The sequence below is a fragment of the Papio anubis genome, chromosome 16 (genome assembly GCF_008728515.1).
Source record: "Papio anubis isolate 15944 chromosome 16, Panubis1.0, whole genome shotgun sequence".
In the NCBI taxonomy this organism is placed as follows: Eukaryota; Metazoa; Chordata; class Mammalia; order Primates; family Cercopithecidae; genus Papio; species Papio anubis.
This window is the reverse complement of record NC_044991.1, coordinates 62,551,405-62,562,726: the sequence shown is the minus strand read 5'-3', so window position 1 is coordinate 62,562,726 and position 11,322 is coordinate 62,551,405. Positions and strand designations below refer to the sequence as shown.

Genomic DNA, 11,322 nt, shown 5'->3' with positions numbered 1-11,322 from the left:
TCATTGGTTGATGGATATCTAGGTTGCTTCTACTTTTCTACTGTTATGAATAATGCTGTGATGAACATTTGCAAACAAGTTTTGTGTGGACATATGTTTTCATTTCTCTTGGATATATACCTTGGAATGGAATGGTTGAATCATATGGTAACTCTATGTTTAGCATTCATAGAACAGCCAGACTGTTTTCCAAGAGGTTGCAGTGAGCTGAGATCGCTCCAGCCTGGGCGACAGAGCGACACTCTCTCTTAAAAAAAAAAAAAAAAAAAAAAAAATTGTTTGTAGAGATGGGGTCTCACCACGTTGCCCAGACTGGTCTCAAACTCCTGGCCTCAAGTGATCCTCTCGCCTGGGCCGCCTGAGTTGCTGAGATTACGGGCATGAGCCACCATGCTTGGCCCAATTGTTTTATTTTAAATAAATGGCTAGGTTTCAATGTGGGGCCTATAAAGAAGTATGGGAATTCTGAGGGGTGAAGTCACTGTGAAAAGAAAGATGGGCAGAGGGAGCTTAGGGAGAACAGTGGAGATCGCCAGGGCTTCAGGCTGAGGGTTTGGGGTATAAGAAGTTGAGGAGCTCTGGCAGCGGAGGGAAGCTGAGCAGCACTGGGGAGCTGAGGTTAAGGAGAATGGGGAGTCCTCTGCGAGAGGACTATGGAATCTATGTGAGATAAAGTTGTCTATACTGCCAGCCTGTTCTAGAAAGTTCCTTCTACTTTCTGCATTCATGAAACCTGGCCTTCCCATTTGAATATTACTTCCCTTGTAGCCCTCCCTGGAATGTTATCTGTCATCACTGCATGCTCTGTTTGTGTTAAGACTGGGAGTTGTCCAGGTCTGGTGGATCACACCTGTAATCCCAGCACTTTGGGAGGCTGAGGTGTGTGGATCACGAAGTCAGGAGTTTGAGGCCAGTCTGGCCAACATGGTGAAACCCTGTCTCTACTAAAAATACAAAAAATTAGCCAGGTGTGGTGGTATGCGCCTGTAATCCCAACTACTCGGGAGGCTGAGGCAGGAGAATCGCATGAACCTGGGAGGTGGAGGTTGCAGTGACCCGAGATTGCACCACTGTACTCCAGCCTGGTTGACAGGGCCAGAACTTGTCTCGAAAAAAAAAAAGAAAAAAAAAAAAGACTGGAGTTGGAGTCTTCATCCACTTGCTGTCACATACTTTCAGTCCATTACCCCAACCTGCTGCTCCTCTAAGGCTCATACTATATGTTCATTCTACTACCAACCTGATGGATACTCTGTTTATCGTAGGCTTTGGCATCAGACGTTGTGTATGCCTCTTCATTCTGAGTCTAGCCATCGTCCTAGGCAACCTAAATGTCTGTGTACATGACACATCCTAAATTCTGGGTTCTCAACTCGTTCAAGGCCTCCACTTCAGGGACTTTTCAGTTTCACTTCACTTCAGCCACATTCTTCCACAGCCACCTCTAATTCTGAAATATTAAATTCAAACATCTCACTGTCTGACCCCAATTTCTTATCTTTTAAGTTCTCATTCAATTATTCTTTTAACATTTTATTTTATTCATTTGTTCCTTTATATTTTCTAACAGCTCCTCCCTCTCTTTATTTCTTTCACCATACAGATTTCCTGGCTTATCATTTGAAACTTTCTTGACAACATCGGCATTTATTTATTTATTTATTTATTTATTTATTTATTTATTTATTGCGAGATGGAGTCTTGTTCTGTTGCCAGGCTGGAGTGCAATGGCATGATCTCGGCTCACTGCAACCTCTGCCTACTGGGTTCAAGTGATTCTCCTACCTCAGCCTCCCAAGTAGCTGGGACTACAGGTGCGTGCCACCATGCCCAGCTAATTTTTTTTTGTATTTTTAGTAGAGATGGAGTTTCACCATGTTGTCCAGGATGGTCTCGATCTATTGACCTGCTGATCCAGACAGCACTGGCACTTTCTATGCTCTGATTACATCCATTGCTGACCTGGAAACACCCTAATCCTTCATTGAATCCAACTCTAGCTCTCTCTCCTGCTAATACTAAGACAGCAAATGACTGGAGAAAAATCACACAGAAATAGACTGATGCCATTAACATTTTTGTTCTTAACCTGGGCATACGTGGCCCCTGCCTACAGTCCTAACTACTTAGAAGGCTGGGCAAGAGGGTCACTTAAATGCAGGAGGTTGAGGCTGCAGTGAGCTATGACTGTGCCACTGCACTCCAGGCTGGGAGACAGAGATCCTGTTTAAAAAAAAAAAATTATTTTTCTCTTAAATGTACAAGAATGTTCAAGAAAATATTGGTTATTAGAAAAAAATGGAAAAAAGCTGTCTATCATCTATACCATATCTGTGGTATAGTCATATGATAGAACAGTTTTTTTGTTTGTCTTGTTTTGTTTTGTTTTTTTGAGACTGAGTTTCGCTCTTGTTGCCCGGGCTGGAGTGCAATGGTGTGATCTCGGCTCACTGCAACCTCTGCCTCCTAGGTTCAAATGATTTCCTGCCTCAGCCTCCTGAGTAGCTGGGATCACAGGCACGTGCCACCGAGCCCAGCTAATTTTGTATTTTTAGTAGAGACAGGGTTTCTCAATGTTGGTCAGGCTGGTCTCAAACTCCTGACCTCAAGTGATCTACCCACCTCGGCCCCCCAAAGTATTGGGATTACAGGCGTAAGCCACAGTGCCCGGCTGATAGAATAGTTGTTAAAATGAAGTGGATCTATACAAAAATTCTATATAAAATTTTAAAATGCCGGGTGTGGTGGCTTATGCCTGTAGTCCCAGAACTTTGAAGGCAGAGGCGGGCAGATCGCCTGAGGCCAGGAATTTGAGACCAGCCTGACCAATATGGTGAAACCCTGACTCTACTAAAAATACAAAAATTAGCTGGGCTCGGTGGTGGGTGCCTGTAATCCCAACTACTTGGGAGGCTGAGACGGGAGAATCGCTTGAACCCAGGAGGCGGAGGTTGTGTGAGACAAGATCACGCCATTGCACTCCAGCCTGGGTGACACAGCAAGACTCCATCTCAAAAAACAAACAAACAAACAAACAACAAAAAAAACCTGTTTCTTGATTTTTTATTTTAATTAATTCATGTATATATTTTTTGAGACAGGGTCTCACTTTGTCACCCAGGCTGGAGTGCGGTGGCACGATCAATGCTCACTGTGGCCTCGACCTCCCCAGGCTCAGGTAATTCTCCCATCTCAGCCTCCTGAGTAGCTGAGACCACAAGCACATACTACCACAAACAGCTAATTTTTTTGTGCTTTTATTAGATACAGGGTTTTGCCATGTTACCCAGGCTGGTCTCAAACTCCTGGGCTCAAGAGATCTGCCCACCTTGGCTTCCCAAAATGTTGGGATTACAGGTGTGAGCCACTGTGCATGGCCCAAAGTCAACTTCTTAAATATGAATTAGGTAGCCCTCCCTACTTAATATCCTCCAATGGCTGGGTATGGTGGCTTTCACATGTAGTCCCAGTTACTCAGGAGGCTGAGGCAGGAGGATCCCTTGAGCCCAGGAGTTCATGACCAGCTTGGGCAACATAGAGAGATCCTGTCTCTTGAAATATAATTCCTCCGGCCAGGCACGGTGGCTCACGCCTGTAATCCCAGCACTTTGGGAGGCCGAGGAGGGTGGATCACAAGGTCAGGAGTTTGAGAAGAGCCTGGACAATATGGTAAAATCCCGTCTCTACTAAAAATACAAAACTTAGCCGGGCATGGTGGTGCCCACCTGTAGTCCCAGCTACTTGGGAAGCTGAGGCAGAAAAATCACTTGAACCCTGGAGGCGGAGGTTGCAGTGATCTGAGATTGCGCCACTAAACTCCAGCCTGGGCGACAGAGCAACCTGCCACCATAGCCGGCTAATTTTTTGTATTTTTTGGTAGAGACAGGGTTTAGCCATGTTGCCCAGGTTGGTCTCTGAACTCCTGGTCTCAGGTGATCCACCTGCCTTGGCCTCCCAAAAGTGTTGGGATTACAGGCATGAGGCACCGCACCCATCCTTAAAATACACTGTTTTATTTCCTACCTCAAGACTGTTCTGAAATCTTCTTTCCCTCTCCCACTTCCCAACATTTGCTGGTAGAATAGCATTTGTACATAGACCAATAGAACGGAATAGAACCCCAAAATAAACCTATGCATTTAGAGTCAATTGATTTTCAACAAAGGTGTAAAGAACACACAATGGGTAAAAGGCAGTCTTTTTAATAAACGGTGTAGGGACAACTGGATATCCACATGCAGAACGAAATTAGACTCTCATCTCATACCATATACAAAAATCAAGGGCTGGGTGTTACGGCTTACACCTTTAATCCTAGCACTTTGAGAGACCGAGATAAGAGGATTGCTCAAGCCCAAAAGTTTGAGACAAGCCTGGGAAACATAGGGAGACCCCCCCGTACCCCGTCTCTACTAAAAATAAAAAAATTAGCCGGGCGTGGTGACACACATCTGTGGACCCAGCTATTCAAGAGGCTGATGGGGGAGGATCACTTGAGCCCAGGACTTCGAGGCTACAGTGAGCCTTGATTGCACCACTGCACTCCAGCCTGGGCGACAGAGAAAGACCCTGTCTCAAATAAAAATCACTTCAAAATAGATTTAAGCCTTAAACACAAGACCTCAAACTAAAATTACTAGAAGAAGAAAATATAGGGGAAAAGCTACATGACTTGGTTCTCGGCAATGATTTTTTAAAATATGACCCCACATGTTCATTGCAGTGGTATTCACAACAGCCAAGATAGGGAATTAACCTAAGTGTCCATCAGTGGATGAACGGATAAAGAAAATGTGGTGGCTGGGCGTAGTGGTTAACGCCTGTAATCCCAGCACTTTGGGAGGTCGAGGAGGGCAGATCATGAGGTCAGGAGATCAAGACCATCCTGGCCAACATGGTGAAACCCATGTCTACTAAAAATACAAAAATTAGCTGGGTGTGTGGTGGCACATGTCTGTAATCCCAGCTACTCAGGAGGCTGAGGCAGGAGAATCGCTTGAACCTGGTGCGGGGAGGTTGTAGTGAGCTGAAATTGCGTCACTGCACTCCAGCCTGGTGGTGGCAGAGTGAGACTCCGTCTCAAAAAAAAAAAAAAAAAAAAAAAAAGCAAAGAAAGAAAATGTGGTTTATGACCAGGTACAGTGGCTCATGCCTGTAATCCCAGTACTTTGGGAGGCAGAGGCGGGCAGATCACTTGAGGCCAGGAGTTCGAGACCAGCCTGGCCAGCATGGCGGAAACCCTGTGCCTACTAAAAATACAAAAATTAGCTGGACATGGTGGCACGCGTCTGTAGTCCCAGCTACTCGGGATACTGAGGAACAAGAAGTGCTTGAACCCAGGAGGTACAGGCTGCAGTGAGCTGGGACTATGTCACTGCACTCCAGCCTGGGCACCAGAGCAAGACTCTGTCTCAAAAAAAAAACAAAAAAGTGATTTTTATATATAATGGAATGCTATTCAGCTTTAAAGAAGAAGGAAATGCTGTCCAGGCGTGGTGGCTCATGCCTGTAATCCCAACACTTTGGGAAGCCAAGGTTGGCCGATCACCTGAGGTCGGGAGCTTGAGACCAGCCTGACCAACATGGAGAAACCCTGTCACTACTAAAAATACAAAATTAGCTGCATGTGGTGGCACATGCCTGTAGTCCAGGCTACTCGGGAGGCTGAGGCAGGAGAATTGCTTAAACCTGGGAGGCAGAGGTTGCAGTGAGCCGAGATTGCACCACTGCACTCCAGCCTGGGTGACAAGAGCGAGGCTCTGTCTCAAGGAAAAAAAAAAAAAGAAGGAAAGGCTGACATCTATGACAACATGGATGAACTGGGAGGACATTATGTTAAGAGAAATAAACAAGGCATAGAAAGACAAATCCTGCTTGATTTCTCTCAAATGTGTAATCTAAATAAGTTGAACTCATAGTAGTAGAGAGTAGAATGGTGGTTACTAGGGGCTGGGGAGATGTTTGTCAAAGGATACAAAATTTCAGTTGGGAGGGATAAATTCAGGAGATCTATTGTAGGCCAGGCACGGTGACTCACACCTGTAATCCCAGCACTTTGGGAGGCCAAGGCAGGTGGATCAGCTGAGGTCGAGAGTTTGAGATCAGCCTGACCACCATGGAGAAATCCCGTCTCTACTAAAAATATAAAATTGTTGGGCATGGTGGCACATGGCTGTAGTCCCAGCTACTCGGGAGGCTGAGGCAGGAGAATCACTTGAACTCGGGAGACAGAGTTTGCAATGAGCCAAGATCACGCCATTGCACTCCAGTCTGGGCAACAAGAGTGAAACTCCGTCTCAAAACAAAAACAAAAACAAAAACAAAAACAGAAGAGATCTATTGTATAACATGGGGACTGTAGCTACTATGAATATGTATTGTATTCTTGAAAATTGCCTAAAGAACATATTTTAAGCATTTCTAGCACAAAAATATGAGGTAATGCATATATTAATTAGCTTGACTTAGCCATTTCACAATGTATACATATTTTAAAACATCCTGGCTAGGTGCACGGTGGCTCACTCCTGTAATCCCAGCACTTTGGGAGGCTGATGTGGGTGGATCACCTGAGGTTAGGAGTTTCAGACCATCCTGGCCAACATGGCGAAACCCCGTCTCTGTTGAAAATACAAAAATTAGCCAGGTGTGGTGGTGTGCATCTGTAATCCCAGCTACTTGGGAGTCTGAGGCAGGAGAATCGCTTGAACTCGGGAGGTGGAGGTTGCAGTGAGTTGAGACTGCGCCACTGCACTCCAGCCTGGGCGACAAGGGTGAAACTCTGTCTCAAAAAAAAAAAAAAAAAAAAAAAAAAAAGAAAACATCCTGTTGTACACAGTATGTATTTTTTTGTCAATTAATAAAAAATCAATAAATTTTAAAAAGAATAAAAGAATAATAGAGTGAAGCTATTTCCCATGGCTAGCTCCTCTTCTTTCTTTAGATTTCATTTTACATGTCACTTTCTTGGAGAGGCCTTACCAACCTAACTAAAGTAGTTCCCCAGGTTTTATTTTTTTCACTGGGTTCCTATGCCTCCCCCACCAGTCTAAGAACTCCATGAAGCCAGTATGTCTTGTGTTCAGTACATAGGGAAGACTCAATAGGTCTTTGTTGACTGAATGAAATGAAAGAAGTCCTTCAACATCCTGCCCCTCTGCTCCCTCAACCCCCAAAGCACCAGTACTTTGTCTTCTCTTCTCTTGGGATATAATGGAAGAGGAGTCTTCTACCAAGGCCGTTCTCTGCCACTTTCCTCAGGAAGCTCCTTGCCTCCTTGATTCATTCTCCTGTATACTCTTTTTTTTTTTTTTTGACACGCAGTCTCGCTCTGTCGCCCAGGCTGGAGTGCAGTGGCCCAATCTCAGCTCACTGCAACCTCTGCCTCCCAGGTTCAAGCGATTCTCCTGCCTCAGCCTCCCAAGTAGCTGGGATTACAGCACAGGGCACCATGCCTGGCTAATTTTTTTTTGTATTTTTAGTAGAGACAGTCTTTCACCATGTTGGTTAGGCTGGTCTTGAACTCCTGACCTCAGGTGATCTACCTGCCTCGGCCTCCCAAAGTGTTGGAATTACAGGCGTGAGCCACCAGGCACTGCCCTGTATACTCTTCACTAATCCTTTCCTATCAATATTCAAATAGGTTCTCCTTAAACAACCAACCAACCACAAATCCCAAAAATTTCTTCCTTTACCAGGCACATGACCTCCCTCTTGCCTTGACTTTCAGGACTCAGTTGTCCCCCGTATTCCTTTTATCTTAGTCTCCTTCTCTGACTTTTTTTTTTTTTTTTCTGAGACACAGTCCTGTTCTGTCGCCCAGGCTGGAGTGCAGTGGCGCGATCTGGGCTCACTGCAACCTCCGCCTGGGATTACAGGCACACACCACCATGCCTCGCTACTTTCTTTGTATTTTTAGTAGAGACGGGGTTTTGCCATGTTGGCCAGGCTGGTCTCGAACTCCTGACCTCAGGTGATCCGCCCGCCTCGGCCTCCCAAAGTGGTGGGATTACAGGCGTGAGCCACCGCGACTGGCCCTCTGGCTCTTTCTAAAGACTGAGATTTCCCAAGGTCCTGTTCTTTTAAACCCTCATTGAAGAGTGTTGGGATGGAGTCTGGGAAGGAAGAGCTGAGGAGTGGGGCTGGGTTAGGTGGGGAATAAAGAGAGGGGTATGAAAAGCCCGAGGTCTGGGTCAAGAAGATGGGCATGGAAGAAGGATTTGAGCTACTCTGACGTGTAGTGAGGAAGACAGCAGGGAGGCGCGTGCCCGGGAATGACAGCCTCATGCACAGCCGAGAAAGCAAGCGCGCGTGCGCTTAGCGGCCTCTCTGCGCCTGCGTCGTCCGTGCCAGTCTTTCGCAGGCAAAAGGAGGACATAGAAAAGGGGACACCGGAAGCTCACTCTTCACCCGGAAATGGTTATTGAAGAACATGGCGTTGCTGGTGCGAGTCCTTGTGAGTGAAGGAGTAATTTTCTACGGTAGCCCTCTGGGTCCCGGGTTGGAGTTCGACAGGGCAGGGCGTGAGGGATTGGAAGGAATTGCAGGAGGGGAGCCTGTGTTATAGCTAGGCTGCGAGGCCGCTTTTCCGTGGGGAAACTGAGGCAGCTTCCTACCTCTTCCTACCCCCGTTTTGACCTTAGCTCCCCTATCTTTCGAGGAGGGGAAGAGTGACATCTGGCCTTTATTTGATGGGATTTGCTTTTCCTTCCGTCCCCCATGTAACTGCTTCCCCTCAGGGAGAGGAGTATGTAGGACACTGATTGGAGTTTCAGGAGACCTGGGTTCTAGTCCCTGACTGTCACTGATGCATAGGGTGACTTTAAGCCTGTCACTTTTGGGCCTCATTGTCCCTATGTGAAAAACGAGGACATTTATCTCCTGCAGTCCCTTTGGATTCTGAGATTCTCAGTGTTTCTTTCATAGGTCATAAGTCAGTTCTTAACTGTACAGTTAGGTGGAATATAGATTATTAGATTGAAAGCTGCGTGAGAATTGGAGCCATGTCTGTCTCGGTCGTTTTCACTTTGCCTAGCATGGTGTCTGGCACATCATAGGTGCTAAATGATTACTTGTTGAATAAATGAATGAAGTAAGGAAAGACTATTAGACTCTTTAGCACCCCTGTATGAAACTACTGCACCTCTTGAGATTTAGTCCTGATCCTTCTAGCATACTCTTTCCTCTAGGAATTAAAAGAGAAAAGAAAGTGGCAGCAGAAAAAACGTTAGGATACAGAGCTTAGTTTTTAATCATGGAGGGATGGGAGGGTTTATAATTTTAGCGAGTCTTCAAATATTGGGTCAAAGACATAGATTTTCATAGTAGACATGGTCTATTCCTGCCTCTGGATATCTTTTGAATTGTTATTTTACATTTGTGTTTTTGATCTTTTTATATATGGCTTACAAGGACGGCAGTTTTACTTCTTGTGTTCCTTGCCAGCCTAGCAGAGTGAGGTACCCTGAATTGCTGTTCAGTAAATTTTTAATTGTAGAATCCCCCTGTAACTGCCAGAAAGATTCACCTGGTGAAGTGATTGTTTGATTTCAGGCCAGAAATTGATTCAGAAATGAGGACTGCTGGGGAAATGGCAATTAGTATGATCTGAATTTAGTGGGTTTTTTTTTTCTTCCCCTCCCACCCTTTAGTTGTTTTTTTTGAGACAGAGTCTTGCTCTGTCGCCGAAGCTGGAGTGCAGTGGTGCGATTTCAGCTCACTGCAACTTCCACTCCCAGGTTCAAGCGATTCTCCTGTGCTAGCCTCCCGAGTAGCTGGGATGACAGGCATGCACCACCACACCCAGCTAATTTTTTTTTTTTTTTTTTTTTTTTGAGACAGAGTCTTGCTCTGTCACCCAGGGTGGAGTTCAGTGGTGTGATCTCAGCTCACTGCGACCTCTGCCTCACAGGTTCAAGCGATTCTCCTGCCTTAGCCTCCTGAGTAGCTGGGATTACAGGCGTGTGCCACCAGGCCAGGCTAATTTTTGTATTTTTAGTAGAGACGGGGTTTCACCATGTTGGCCAGACTGGTCTTGAACACCTGACCTCATGATCCGCCTCCCTTGGCCTCTCAAAGTGCTGGGATTACAGGCATGAGCCACTGAGCCTGGCCTGATAACTAACATTTTATAGGGCACTTACTATGTGCTAAGCACTTTAAAATACTTCCCTAATCCTTATAACATCCCTTTGGAAAGGAGGGCATGTTATTTCCTCTATTTTACAGATAAGAAAATGGAACCACAGAGAAGTATTCCTGGCCAGGCTCGGTGGCTCACACCTGTAATCCCAGCACATTGGGAGGCTGAGGCAGGTGGATCACTTGAGGCCAGGAGTTCAAGACCAGCCTGGCCAACGTGGTGAAACACTGTCTCTACTAAAAATACAAAAATTAGCCAGGCCTGGTGGTGGGTGCCTGTAATCCCAGCTACTTGGGAGGCTGAGGCACGAGAATTGCTTCAACCCAGGAGGCAGAGGTTGCAGTGAGCTGAGATTGCGCCAGTGCACTCCAGCCTGGGTGAAAGAGTGAAACTCTGTCTCAAAAAAAAAAAGTATTCCTGAAACATTCTTGTTAGTCTTGCCTTATTTTTTCCTCTTTTTGTCTTGTCAGCCAATATTTTCCCTTCTCCAGTGATGGGTTTGGGAAGGAGGAGGAAACAAACACTGCTATTGTTGAGTGACTACAGCAGAGAGCCTGGGCATTTGATCGGTAGAACTGGACATACTTATGGTTTTTATGAGTTGTCCTGGGCATTGGTGGTCGTTTTTGCTTTTCTTTGGAAATCGTAAAAATTACAGAAAGCCACCCTGTACTTTAGAAAATTTTTAAAAATTGTGGTAAAATACATATAACAAAATTTACTTTTTAAACTTTTTTTTTTTTCTGAGATGGAGTTTTGCTCTTGTTGTCCAAGCTGGAGTGCAATGGCGTGATCTAGGCTCACTGCAACCTCTGCCTTCCGGGTTCAAGTGATTCTCCTGCCTCAGCCTCCCGAGTAGCTGGGATTATAGGCCCGCACTTTTTAAGTATACATTTCTGTGGTATTGAGTGCATTTACACTATTGTGCCATCTTTACCACCCTTATCCACAGAATTCTTTTCATTTTGTAAAACTGAAACTCTGAACCTATTAATAGTTCTCTATAGTCTTTTCTCCCCAGCCCCTGGCAGCCACCGTTCTACTTTCTGTCTCTGTGAGTTTAACTACTCTGTGTACCTCATATAAGTGGAATCATACAGTATTTGACCTTTTGTGACTGGCTTATTTCATTTAGCGTAATGCCCTCAAGGTTCATCCATGTTGTAGCATGTGTCAGAATT

The 11,322-nt window shown here is 45.5% G+C and overlaps 1 protein-coding gene across 3 annotated transcripts in view; it reads left to right on the top strand.

Annotated features, from left to right (window-relative positions):
- Window positions 1-8,340: 8,340 nt before the first annotated feature.
- Window positions 8,341-11,322, top strand: part of UQCC (ubiquinol-cytochrome c reductase complex chaperone, CBP3 homolog) — a 108,339-nt gene continuing 105,357 nt past the window's right edge. The window contains exon 1 of one of the 3 annotated variants that reach the window (XM_021944139.1): window positions 8,341-8,455. In XM_021944139.1, coding sequence (XP_021799831.1) covers window positions 8,432-8,455 — 24 coding nt within the window. In that variant the 5' untranslated portion in view covers window positions 8,341-8,431. 3 annotated transcript variants of the gene reach the window in all.